Source organism: Hemibagrus wyckioides, linkage group LG26 (assembly GCF_019097595.1).
Source record: "Hemibagrus wyckioides isolate EC202008001 linkage group LG26, SWU_Hwy_1.0, whole genome shotgun sequence".
In the NCBI taxonomy this organism is placed as follows: domain Eukaryota; kingdom Metazoa; phylum Chordata; class Actinopteri; order Siluriformes; family Bagridae; genus Hemibagrus; species Hemibagrus wyckioides.
In genome coordinates this window covers 19,266,417-19,284,490 of record NC_080735.1, presented here as the reverse complement: position 1 = coordinate 19,284,490, position 18,074 = coordinate 19,266,417, and the positions used below count along the sequence as shown (strand labels likewise).

At 50.4% G+C, this 18,074-nt stretch overlaps 1 protein-coding gene across 1 annotated transcript in view; it reads right to left on the bottom strand.

The window, feature by feature from the left end:
* Positions 1–18,074, bottom strand: part of LOC131346920 (B-cell receptor CD22-like) — a 28,222-nt gene that overhangs the window by 6,135 nt on the left and 4,013 nt on the right. Inside the window, exons 2-3 of the mRNA XM_058380721.1 lie at positions 17,093–17,159; positions 16,378–16,722 (exon numbers count right to left, since the gene is read on the bottom strand). Coding sequence (XP_058236704.1) covers positions 16,378–16,722; positions 17,093–17,150 — 403 coding nt within the window. The 5' untranslated portion in view covers positions 17,151–17,159. The remainder of the gene's footprint in view (positions 1–16,377; positions 16,723–17,092; positions 17,160–18,074) is intronic.

Below are 18,074 nucleotides of genomic sequence, written 5' to 3'. Positions count from 1 at the left end.
ACACACTCTTACACACCACACACACCCCTCACACACACTCTTACACACCACACACACCCCTCACACACACTCTTACACACCAAACACACCCCTCACACACACTCTTACACACCAAACACACCCCTCACACACACTCTTACACACCACACACACCACACACACCCCTCACACACACTTTTACACACCACACACACCCCTCACACACACTATTACACACCACACACACCCCTCACACACACTCTTACACACCACACACACCCCTCACACACACTCTTACACACCACACACACATCCCTCACACACAATAGACACACCCCTCACACACACACTTACACACCACACACACCCCTCACACACACTCTTACACACCACACACACCCCTCACACACACTCTTACACACCACACACACCCCTCACACACACTCTTACACACCACACACACCCCTCACACACACTCTTACACACCACACACACCCCTCACACACACTCTTACACACCACACACACCCCTCACACACACTCTTACACACCACACACACCCCTCACACACACTCTTACACACCACACACACCCCTCACACACACTCTTACACACCACACACATCCCTCACACACACTCTTACACACCCCTCACAAACACTCTTACACACCACACACATCCCTCACACACACTCTTACACACCCCTCACACACAGTCTTACACACCCCTCACACACATCCCTCACACACACTCTTACACACCCCTCACAAACACTCTTACACACCACACACATCCCTCACACACACTCTTACACACCCCTCACACACACTCTTACACACCCCTCACACACACTCTTACACACCACACACAACCCTCACACACACTCTTACACACCACACACACCCCTCAGACACACTCTTACACACCACACACACGCCTCACACACACTCTTACACACCACACACACCCCTCACACACACTCTTACACACCCCTCACAAACACTCTTACACACCACACACATCCCTCACACACACTCTTACACACCCCTCACACACAGTCTTACACACCCCTCACACACATCCCTCACACACACTCTTACACACCCCTCACAAACACTCTTACACACCACACACATCCCTCACACACACTCTTACACACCCCTCACAAACACTCTTACACACCCCTCACACACACTCTTACACACCACACACACCCCTCACAAACACTCTTACACACCACACACATCCCTCACACACACTCTTACACACCCCTCACAAACACTCTTACACACCCCTCACACACACTCTTACACACCACACACACCCCTCAGACACACTCTTACACACCACACAGACGCCTCACACACACTCTTACACACCACACACACCCCTCACACACACTCTTACACACCCCTCACAAACACTCTTACACACCACACACACCCCTCACACACACTCTTACACACCACACACACCCCTCACACACACTCTTACACACCACACACACCCCTCACACACACTCTTACACACCACACACACCCCTCACACACACTCTTACACACCACACACACCCCTCACACACACTCTTACACACCAAACACACCCCTCACACACACTCTTACACACCACACACACCCCTCACACACACTCTTACACACCACACACACCCCTCACACACACCACACACACCCCTCACACACACTCTTACACACCACACACACATCCCTCACACACACCCCACACACCGCTCACACACACTCTTACACACCACACACACACCTCACACACACTCTTACACACCACACACACATCCCTCACACACACTCTTACACACCACACACACCCCTCACACACACTCTTACACACCACACACACCCCTCACACACACTCTTACACACCAAACAAACCCCTCACACACACTCTTACACACCAAACACACCCCTCACACACACTCTTACACACCACACACACCACACACACCCCTCACACACACTCTTACACACCACACACACATCCCTCACACACACCACACACACCCCTCACACACACTCTTACACACCACACACACCCCTCACACACACTCTTACACACCACACACACCCCTCACACACACTCTTACACACCACACACACCCCTCACACACACTCTTACACACCACACACACCCCTCACACACACTCTTACACACCACACACACCCCTCACACACACTCTTACACACCACACACACCCCTCACACACACTCTTACACACCACACACACCCCTCACACACACTCTTACACACCACACACACCCCTCACACACACTCTTACACACCACACTCACCCCTCACACACACTCTTACACACCACACACACCCCTCACACACACTCTTACACACCAAACACACCCCTCACACACACTCTTACACACCACACACACATCCCTCACACACACCCCACACACCGCTCACACACACTCTTACACACCACACACACCCCTCACACACACTCTTACACACCCCTCACAAACACTCTTACACACCACACACATCCCTCACACACACTCTTACACACCCCTCACAAACACTCTTACACACCACACACATCCCTCACACACACTCTTACACACCCCTCACAAACACTCTTACACACCCCTCACAAACACTCTTACACACCACACACACCCCTCACACACACTCTTACACACCACACACACCCCTCACACACACTCTTACACACCACACACACCCCTCACACACACTCTTACACACCACACACACCCCTCACACACACTCTTACACACCACACACACCCCTCACACACACTCTTACACACCACACACACCGCTCAGACACACTCTTACACACCACACACACGCCTCACACACACTCTTACACACCACACACACCCCTCACACACACTCTTACACACCACACACACCCCTCACACACACTCTTACACACCACACACACCCCTCAAACACACTCTTACACACCACACACACCCCTCACACACACTCTTACACACCACACACACCCCTCACACACACTCTTACACACCACACACACCCCTCACACACACTCTTACACACCACACACACCCCTCACACACACTCTTACACACCACACACACCCCTCACACACACTCTTACACACCACACACACCCCTCACACACACTCTTACACACCACACACACCCCTCACACACACTCTTACACACCACACACACCCCTCACACACACTCTTACACACCACACACACATCCCTCACACACACCAGACACACCCCTCACACACACTCTTACACACCACACACACCCCTCACACACACTCTTACACACCACACACACCCCTCACACACACTCTTACACACCACACACACCCCTCACACACACTCTTACACACCACACACACCCCTCACACACACTCTTACACACCACACACACCCCTCACACACACTCTTACACACCACACACACCCCTCACACACACTCTTACACACCACACACACCCCTCACACACACACTTACACACCACACACACATCCCTCACACACACTCTTACACACCACACACACCCCTCACACACACTCTTACACACCACACACACCCCTCACACACACTCTTACACACCACACACACCCCTCACACACACTCTTACACACCACACACACCCCTCACACACACTCTTACACACCACACACACCCCTCACACACACTCTTACACACCACACACACCCCTCACACACACTCTTACACACCACACACACCCCTCACACACACTCTTACACACCACACACACCCCTCACACACACACTTACACACCACACACACATCCCTCACACACACTCTTACACACCACACACACCCCTCACACACACTCTTACACACCACACACACCCCTCACACACACTCTTACACACCACACACACCCCTCACACACACTCTTACACACCACACACACCCCTCACACACACTCTTACACACCACACACACCCCTCACACACACTCTTACACACCACACACACCCCTCACACACACTCTTACACACCACACACACCCCTCACACACACTCTTACACACCACACACACCCCTCACACACACTCTTACACACCACACACACCCCTCACACACACTCTTACACACCACACACACCCCTCACACACACTCTTACACACCACACACACCCCTCAGACACACTCTTACACACCACACACACCCCTCACACACACTCTTACACACCACACACACCCCTCACACACACTCTTACACACCACACACACCCCTCACACACACTCTTACACACCACACACACCCCTCACACACACTCTTACACACCACACACACCCCTCACACACACTCTTACACACCACACACACCCCTCACACACACTCTTACACACCACACACACCCCTCACACACACTCTTACACACCACACACACCCCTCACACACACTCTTACACACCACACACACCCCTCACACACACTCTTACACACCACACACACCCCTCACACACACTCTTACACACCACACACACCCCTCACACACACTCTTACACACCACACACACCCCTCACACACACTCTTACACACCACACACACCCCTCACACACACTCTTACACACCACACACACCCCTCACACACACTCTTACACACCACACACACCCCTCACACACACTCTTACACACCACACACACCCCTCACACACACTCTTACACACCACACACACCCCTCACACACACTCTTACACACCACACACACCCCTCACACACACTCTTACACACCACACACACCCCTCACACACACTCTTACACACCACACACACCCCTCACACACACTCTTACACACCACACACACATCCCTCACACACACCACACACACCCCTCACACACACTCTTACACACCACACACACCCCTCACACACACTCTTACACACCACACACACCCCTCACACACACTCTTACACACCACACACACCCCTCACACACACTCTTACACACCACACACACCCCTCACACACACTCTTACACACCACACACACCCCTCACACACACTCTTATACACCACACACACCCCTCACACACACTCTTACACACCACACACACCCCTCACACACACTCTTACACACCACACACACCCCTCACACACACTCTTACACACCACACACACCCCTCACACACCCTCTTACACACCACACACACCCCTCACACACACTCTTACACACCACACACACCCCTCACACACACTCTTACACACCACACACACCCCTCACACACACTCTTACACACCACACACACCCCTCACACACACTCTTACACACCACACACACCCCTCACACACACTCTTACACACCACACACACCCCTCACACACACTCTTACACACCACACACACCCCTCACACACACTCTTACACACCACACACACCCCTCACACACACTCTTACACACCACACACACCCCTCACACACACTCTTACACACCACACACACCCCTCACACACACTCTTACACACCACACACACCCCTCACACACACTCTTACACACCACACACACCCCTCACACACACTCTTACACACCACACACACCCCTCACACACACTCTTACACACCACACACACCCCTCACACACACTCTTACACACCACACACACCCCTCACACACACTCTTACACACCACACACACCCCTCACACACACTCTTACACACCACACACACCCCTCACACACACTCTTACACACCACACACACCCCTCACACACACTCTTACACACCACACACACCCCTCACACACACTCTTACACACCACACACACCCCTCACACACACTCTTACACACCACACACACCCCTCACACACACTCTTACACACCACACACACCCCTCACACACACTCTTACACACCCCTCACAAACACTCTTACACACCACACACACCCCTCACACACACTCTTACACACCACACACACCCCTCACACACACTCTTACACACCACACACACCCCTCACACACACTCTTACACACCACACACACCCCTCACACACACTCTTACACACCACACACACCCCTCACACACACTCTTACACACCACACACACCCCTCACACACACTCTTACACACCACACACACCCCTCACACACACTCTTACACACCACACACACCCCTCACACACACTCTTACACACCACACACACCCCTCACACACACTCTTACACACCACACACACCCCTCACACACACTCTTACACACCACACACACCCCTCACACACACTCTTACACACCACACACACCCCTCACACACACTCTTACACACCACACACACCCCTCACACACACTCTTACACACCACACACACCCCTCACACACACTCTTACACACCACACACACCCCTCACACACACTCTTACACACCACACACACCCCTCACACACACTCTTACACACCACACACACCCCTCACACACACTCTTACACACCACACACACCCCTCACACACACTCTTACACACCACACACACCCCTCACACACACTCTTACACACCACACACACCCCTCACACACACTCTTACACACCACACACACCCCTCACACACACTCTTACACACCACACACACCCCTCACACACACTCTTACACACCACACACACCCCTCACACACACTCTTACACACCACACACACCCCTCACACACACTCTTACACACCACACACACCCCTCACACACACTCTTACACACCACACACACCCCTCACACACACTCTTACACACCACACACACCCCTCACACACACTCTTACACACCACACACACCCCTCACACACACTCTTACACACCACACACACCCCTCACACACACTCTTACACACCACACACACCCCTCACACACACTCTTACACACCACACACACCCCTCACACACACTCTTACACACCACACACACCCCTCACACACACTCTTACACACCACACACACCCCTCACACACACTCTTACACACCACACACACCCCTCACACACACTCTTACACACCACACACACCCCTCACACACACTCTTACACACCACACACACCCCTCACACACACTCTTACACACCACACACACCCCTCACACACACTCTTACACACCACACACACCCCTCACACACACTCTTACACACCACACACACCCCTCACACACACTCTTACACACCACACACACCCCTCACACACACTCTTACACACCACACACACCCCTCACACACACTCTTACACACCACACACACCCCTCACACACACTCTTACACACCACACACACCCCTCACACACACTCTTACACACCACACACACCCCTCACACACACTCTTACACACCACACACACCCCTCACACACACTCTTACACACCACACACACCCCTCACACACACTCTTACACACCACACACACCCCTCACACACACTCTTACACACCACACACACCCCTCACACACACTCTTACACACCACACACACCCCTCACACACACTCTTACACACCACACACACCCCTCACACACACTCTTACACACCACACACACCCCTCACACACACTCTTACACACCACACACACCCCTCACACACACTCTTACACACCACACACACCCCTCACACACACTCTTACACACCACACACACCCCTCACACACACTCTTACACACCACACACACCCCTCACACACACTCTTACACACCCCTCACAAACACTCTTACACACCACACACATCCCTCACACACACTCTTACACACCCCTCACAAACACTCTTACACACCCCTCACACATCCCTCACACACACTCTTACACACCCCTCACACACACTCTTACACACCACACACACCCCTCACACACACTCTTACACACCCCACACACCCCTCACACCCACTCTTACACACCACACACCCCCCTCACACACACTCTTACACACCACACACACCCCGCACACACACCCTTACACACCACACACACCCCTCACACACACTCTTACACACCACACACACCCCTCACACACACTCTTACACACCACACACACCCCTCACACACACTCTTACACACCACACACACCCCTCACACACACTCTTACACACCACACACACCCCTCACACACACTCTTACACACCACACACACCCCTCACACACACTCTTACACACCACACACACCCCTCACACACACTCTTACACACCACACACACCCCTCACACACACTCTTACACACCACACACACCCCTCACACACACTCTTACACACCACACACACCCCTCACACACACTCTTACACACCACACACACCCCTCACACACACTCTTACACACCACACACACCCCTCACACACACTCTTACACACCACACACACCCCTCACACACACTCTTACACACCACACACACCCCTCACACACACTCTTACACACCACACACACCCCTCACACACACTCTTACACACCACACACACCCCTCACACACACTCTTACACACCACACACACCCCTCACACACACTCTTACACACCACACACACCCCTCACACACACTCTTACACACCACACACACCCCTCACACACACTCTTACACACCACACACACCCCTCACACACACTCTTACACACCACACACACCCCTCACACACACTCTTACACACCACACACACCCCTCACACACACTCTTACACACCACACACACCCCTCACACACACTCTTACACACCACACACACCCCTCACACACACTCTTACACACCACACACACCCCTCACACACACTCTTACACACCACACACACCCCTCACACACACTCTTACACACCACACACACCCCTCACACACACTCTTACACACCACACACACATCCCTCACACACACCACACACACCCCTCACACACACTCTTACACACCACACACACCCCTCACACACACTCTTACACACCACACACACCCCTCACACACACTCTTACACACCACACACACATCCCTCACACACACACACACACACACCCCTCACACACACTCTTACACACCACACACACCCCTCACACACACTCTTACACACCACACACACCCCTCACACACACTCTTACACACCACACACACCCCTCACACACACTCTTACACACCACACACACCCCTCACACACACTCTTACACACCACACATACCCCTCACACACACTCTTACACACCACACACACCCCTCACACACACTCTTACACACCACACACACCCCTCACACACACTCTTACACACCACACACACCCCTCACACACACTCTTACACACCACACACACCCCTCACACACACTCTTACACACCACACACACCCCTCACACACACTCTTACACACCACACACACCCCTCACACACACTCTTACACACCACACACACCCCTCACACACACTCTTACACACCACACACACCCCTCACACACACTCTTACACACCACACACACCCCTCACACACACTCTTACACACCACACACACCCCTCACACACACTCTTACACACCACACACACCCCTCACACACACTCTTACACACCACACACACCCCTCACACACTCTCTTACACACCACACACACCCCTCACACACACTCTTACACACCACACACACCCCTCACACACACTCTTACACACCACACACACCCCTCACACACACTCTTACACACCACACACACCCCTCACACACACTCTTACACACCACACACACCCCTCACACACACTCTTACACACCACACACACCCCTCACACACACTCTTACACACCACACACACCCCTCACACACACTCTTACACACCACACACACCCCTCACACACACTCTTACACACCACACACACCCCTCACACACACTCTTACACACCACACACACCCCTCACACACACTCTTACACACCACACACACCCCTCACACACACTCTTACACACCACACACACCCCTCACACACACTCTTACACACCACACACACCCCTCACACACACTCTTACACACCACACACACCCCTCACACACACTCTTACACACCACACACACCCCTCACACACACTCTTACACACCCCTCACAAACACTCTTACACACCACACACACCCCTCACACACACTCTTACACACCACACACACCCCTCACACACACTCTTACACACCACACACACCCCTCACACACACTCTTACACACCACACACACCCCTCACACACACTCTTACACACCACACACACCCCTCACACACACTCTTACACACCACACACACCCCTCACACACACTCTTACACACCACACACACCCCTCACACACACTCTTACACACCACACACACCCCTCACACACACTCTTACACACCACACACACCCCTCACACACACTCTTACACACCACACACACCCCTCACACACACTCTTACACACCACACACACCCCTCACACACACTCTTACACACCACACACACCCCTCACACACACTCTTACACACCAAACACACCCCTCACACACACTCTTACACACCACACACACCCCTCACACACACTCTTACACACCACACACACCCCTCACACACACTCTTACACACCACACACACCCCTCACACACACTCTTACACACCACACACACCCCTCACACACACTCTTACACACCACACACACCCCTCACACACACTCTTACACACCACACACACCCCTCACACACACTCTTACACACCACACACACCCCTCACACACACTCTTACACACCACACACACCCCTCACACACACTCTTACACACCACACACACCCCTCACACACACTCTTACACACCACACACACCCCTCACACACACTCTTACACACCACACACACCCCTCACACACACTCTTACACACCACACACACCCCTCACACACACTCTTACACACCAAACACACCCCTCACACACACTCTTACACACCACACACACCCCTCACACACACTCTTACACACCACACACACCCCTCACACACACTCTTACACACCACACACACCCCTCACACACACTCTTACACACCACACACACATCCCTCACACACACCCCACACACCCCTCACACACACTCTTACACACCACACACACACCTCACACACACTCTTACACACCACACACACCCCTCACACACACTCTTACACACCACACACACCCCTCACACACACTCTTACACACCACACACACCCCTCACACACACTCTTACACACCACACACACCCCTCACACACACTCTTACACACCACACACACCCCTCACACACACTCTTACACACCACACACACCCCTCACACACACTCTTACACACCACACACACCCCTCACACACACTCTTACACACCACACACACCCCTCACACACACTCTTACACACCACACACACCCCTCACACACACTCTTACACACCACACACACCGCTCACACACACTCTTACACACCACACACACCCCTCACACACACTCTTACACACCACACACACCCCTCACACCCACTCTTACACACCACACACACCCCTCACACACTCTCTTACACACCACACACACCCCACACACACACTCTTACACACCACACACACCCCTCACACACACTCTTACACACCACACACACCCCTCACACACACTCTTACACACCACACACACCCCTCACACACACTCTTACACACCACACACACCCCTCACACACACTCTTACACCACACACACACCCCTCACACACACTCTTACACACCACACACACCCCTCACACACACTCTTACACACCACACACACCCCTCACACACACTCTTACACACCACACACACCCCTCACACACACTCTTACACACCACACACACCCCTCACACACACTCTTACACACCACACACACCCCTCACACACACTCTTACACACCACACACACCCCTCACACACACTCTTACACACCACACACACCCCTCACACACACTCTTACACACCACACACACCCCTCACACACACTCTTACACACCACACACACCCCTCACACACACTCTTACACACCACACACACCCCTCACACACACTCTTACACACCACACACACCCCTCACACACACTCTTACACACCACACACACCCCTCACACACACTCTTACACACCACACACACCCCTCACACACACTCTTACACACCACACACACCCCTCACACACACTCTTACACACCACACACACCCCTCACACACACTCTTACACACCACACACACCCCTCACACACACTCTTACACACCACACACACCCCTCACACACACTCTTACACACCACACACACCCCTCACACACACTCTTACACACCACACACACCCCTCACACACACTCTTACACACCACACACACCCCTCACACACACTCTTACACACCACACACACCCCTCACACACACTCTTACACACCACACACACCCCTCACACACACTCTTACACACCACACACACCCCTCACACACACTCTTACACACCACACACACCCCTCACACACACTCTTACACACCACACACACCCCTCACACACACTCTTACACACCACACACACCCCTCACACACACTCTTACACACCACACACACCCCTCACACACACTCTTACACACCACACACACCCCTCACACACACTCTTACACACCACACACACCCCTCACACACACTCTTACACACCACACACACCCCTCACACACACTCTTACACACCACACACACCCCTCACACACACTCTTACACACCACACACACCCCTCACACACACTCTTACACACCACACACACCCCTCACACACACTCTTACACACCACACACACCCCTCACACACACTCTTACACACCACACACACCCCTCACACACACTCTTACACACCACACACACCCCTCACACACACTCTTACACACCAAACACACCCCTCACACACACTCTTACACACCACACACACCCCTCACACACACTCTTACACACCACACACACCCCTCACACACACTCTTACACACCACACACACCCCTCACACACACTCTTACACACCACACACACATCCCTCACACACACCACACACACCCCTCACACACACTCTTACACACCACACACACCCCTCACACACACTCTTACACACCCCACACACCCCTCACACACACTCTTACACACCACACACACACACCTCACACACACTCTTACACACCACACACACTCTTACACACCACACACACCCCTCACACACACTCTTACACACCACACACACCCCTCACACACACTCTTACTCACCACACACACCCCTCACACACACTCTTACACACCACACACACCCCTCACACACACCACACACACCCCTCACACACACTCTTACACACCACACACACATCCCTCACACACACCACACACACCCCTCACACACACTCTTACACACCACACACACCCCTCACACACACTCTTACACACCACACACACCCCTCACACACACTCTTACACACCACACACACCCCTCACACACACTCTTACACACCACACACACCCCTCACACACACTCTTACACACCACACACACCCCTCACACACACTCTTACACACCACACACACCCCTCACACACACTCTTACACACCACACACACCCCTCACACACACTCTTACACACCACACACACCCCCACACACACTCTTACACACCACACACACATCCCTCACACACACCCCACACACCGCTCACACACACTCTTACACACCACACACACCCCTCACACACACTCTTACACACCACACACACCCCTCACACACACTCTTACACACCACACACACCCCTCACACACACTCTTACACACCACACACACCCCTCACACACACTCTTACACACCACACACACCCCTCACACACACTCTTACACACCACACACACATCCCTCACACACACCACACACACCCCTCACACACACTCTTACACACCACACACACCCCTCACACACACTCTTACACACCACACACACCCCTCACACACACTCTTACACACCACACACACCCCTCACACACACTCTTACACACCACACACACCCCTCACACACACTCTTACACACCACACACACCCCTCACACACACTCTTACACACCACACACACCCCTCACACACACTCTTACACACCACACACACCCCTCACACACACTCTTACACACCACACACACCCCTCACACACACTCTTACACACCCCACACACCCCTCACACACACTCTTACACACCACACACACCCTTCACACACACTCTTACACACCCCTCACACACACTCTTACACACCACACACACCCCTCACACACACTCTAACACACCACACACACCCCACACACACATTCTTACACACCCCACACACCCCTCACACACACTCTTACACACCCCACACACCCCTCACACACACTCTTACACACCACACACACCCCTCACACACACTCTTACACACACCCCTCACACACACTCTTACACACCACACACACCCCTCACAGACACTCTTACACACCACACACACCCCTCACACACACTCTTACACACCACACACACACCACACACACCCCTCACACACACTCTTCAACCTCTTGCCGTCTGTAAAGATGAACCGGAGCATTCGGGCCTCACAACCAGACTGTGTAACAGTTTCTTTCCTCAAGCCATCAGGCTCCTCAACACCTGGGAGTGAACTGTTGAACACACACACAGGACTGAACTGTACAAAACTCTCTCTCTCTCTCTCTCTCTCTCTCTCACACACACACACACACACACACACAGGAGTGAACTGTACAAAACTCTCTCTCTCTCTCTCTCTCTCTCTCTCTCTCACACACACACACACACACAGGACTGAACTGTACAAAACTCTCTCTCTCTCTCTCTCTCTCTCTCTCTCACACACACACACACACACACACAGGACTGAACTGTACTAAACTCTCTCTCTCTCTCTCTCTCTCTCTCACACACACACACACACACACACAGGACTGAACTGTACAAAACTCTCTCTCTCTCTCTCTCTCTCTCTCACACACACACACACACAGGACTGAACTGTACAAAACTCTCTCTCTCTCTCTCTCTCTCTCTCTCTCACACACACACACACACACACACACAGGACTGAACTGTACAAAACTCTCTCTCTCTCTCACACACACACACACACACACACAGGACTGAACTGTACAAAACTCTCTCTCTCTCTCTCACACACACACACACACACACAGGACTGAACTGTACAAAACTCTCTCTCTCTCTCTCTCTCTCTCTCTCACACACACACACACACACACACAGGACTGAACTGTACAAAACTCTCTCTCTCTCTCTCACACACACACACACACACACACAGGACTGAACTGTACAAAACTCTCTCTCTCTCTCTCTCTCTCTCACACACACACACACACACACAGGACTGAACTGTACAAAACTCTCTCTCTCTCTCTCTCTCTCTCTCTCTCTCACACACACACACACACACACAGGACTGAACTGTACAAAACTCTCTCTCTCTCTCTCACACACACACACACACACACACAGGACTGAACTGTACAAAACTCTCTCTCTCTCTCTCTCTCTCTCTCTCTCTCACACACACACACACACACAGGACTGAACTGTACAAAACTCTCTCTCTCTCTCTCTCTCTCTCTCTCACACACACACACACACACAGGACTGAACTGTACAAAACTCTCTCTCTCTCTCTCTCACACACACACACACACACACACAGGACTAAACTGTACAAATCTCTCTCTCTCTCTCTCTCTCTCTCTCTCTCACACACACACACACAGGACTGAACTGTACAAACTCTTGAATTGTTGAATCTTGAATCGTGGAAAAAAGCAGTTCACTAAAGGAACCAGATATTAAGGAGCCAGTGTGGGCATGAGTAGAAATAAAAGGATTGATTGGATATGAGATGAAAAAGAGATATCAGAACATATGGGACACAGAAACAAAAGGAAGACATCTGTATGCAATACAAAGAAATGTGGGGATGGAAAGGAAACGTTAAAAACAGGAAAAAGGACGAGATTTTGACAAGATTACGAATCGGCCAAACATCATTAAACCACAATTTATACAAGATAGGGAAACACGAAAATGGGAATTGTAGTAAATGTGGACTCCCTGAAACAGTATGGCACATATTACTAGAATGAACTGCAACAAGTATAGAAAGGTCCAAGCTATTTCAATCACTAAAAGACTGTGGCATTAAAAATTATACACTTATGGAGATACTAGAAATATTCAGATATTTGAATGTCAACAAGCTGTTAAAATATTTACAGATTTATCTCAGCTGACAAGTGAATTTTAAGGATTAGCTAGATAACTAAAGCTAATGCTAACTGTCACAAAAGTCCTCAATGAGAGTGTTTTCTTTGAAGAAAATGTAACTTCTTGAACAGAAAATCGTGTACAAGTGTTAATGTAAAATATTGTTTTATGATGAATAAAGTACAGTGTGTTATTATTTCAGCTGATGTGGCATACCTGTGACAAAAAGTTCAACTCCATCTGGACCCTGATACTTTTCTTCAGGGTTTGTTAGAAATCTGAAGTAGTATTTTCCTCGGTCCTGTTCTCTCACATCACTCAGTCTGAGACGGCAGTTATTCAGGTTGTCTCTGAAGTACTGAACCCTGTCTCTGTAGTTTGGGTCTGAAAGCAGATCAGGAGGCTCTTTATCTGTAACTATCTCTCTGCTCCAGAAAGCTCTCTGAACTGTGTAACCAGATGGATATGTGTATGTGCAGCCCATGGTCACTGTAGATCCCTTTACAGCACAGATGGAGCTCGGTGTATAAGTTACACTCCACTCTGACTGGGAGACAACTCCTGCAACACAGAATACAGAAATGTACTGATAATGCATCTACAGGTCTCAGACAGTGAGAAACCTGCAGAGAAAAAACGCTCCACTAAAAATAATCTGAAAAATATTAATTTTTTTATTATAAGCACACAGTGAGAAGATCCACAGGTCATGCAGTTCAGAGAGAGAGAGAGAGAGAGAGAGAGAGAGAGAGAGAGAGAGAGAGAGAGGGAGAGAGAGAGAGAGAGATAGAGAGAGACAGAGGAAGAGAGAGAGAGAGTGAGAGAGAGAGAGGGAGAGATGCAGAAAAGAGGAACTTAACACAGAACTGCTGACGCTGAACAAATATTACTAACATTAAGCATGAAGTTAAAAATATGATAAATTACTTACTTGAAATCATGATCAGAAACAGCAGAGGAAGGGGAGGAGTCAATCTGAGTGACATCATCAGTGCTCCCTGTATAATCATCAGAGATGAAAAATACTGTTTGGTTTTAAAAAATGAAACAGTCTTTATTTGTCACATATACATTACAGCAGAGTGAAATTCTTTCTTCACATATCCCATCCTTGGAGGTTGGGGTCAGAGCGCAGGGTCAGCCATGATACGGCGCCCCTGGAGCAGAGAGGGTTAAGGGCCTTGCTCAAGGGCCCAACAGTGGCAACTTGGCAGTGCTGGGGCTTGAACCCCTGATCTTCCGATCAACGACCCAGAGCCTTAACCACTTGAGCCACCACTGCCCCTTAATAATAATAATGCCCCTTTTTAATGTCCTAAAAAGGTGATTAAATCTGCCATGTGTTTATAATTGTAAAGTAAAGTGCTGTGCATATATAAATGTAGTGTTCATTACAGCTGTGTCCTTTACAGTACAGTTCAGTGTGTGAGGAGGAAGAACACTGAGTAAAAAGAATGTCTTAAAATCTGATCTTTAATATGTGATATGAACTGGATATACACAAGTCTCGTATTGTCTCAATTATACACAAGTCTCAATGTTTTCTAATAGAAATGACTAAAAAATCAACTTACACTTGACTTATAAAGAATACACGCTTTAATTTCAGTCCATAAGAAAAAAAATGTAATTAATTATAAAATTCAAACTGAATAATTTGTTAAAGAAACTTTCTGACCTCATTAAGAGATGATTATCTCCTTCATCCAGGAGAAAATAACAGGAGCAGCTCTGAGGGTTTAAACTGTTAAACTGTCCAAGTTCAGATATGTTTCTGGTTAATGTTTCTTCCTCTTTCTTTACTGAATTAGTCCTTCCTTCTTCTACATGTTACGAAACACCTCAAACACTTAGAGTTTAAATTCTTCTTTTGTTTTTACTCTGGTTTTATTTTGCTTATTTGTTTTAAATAG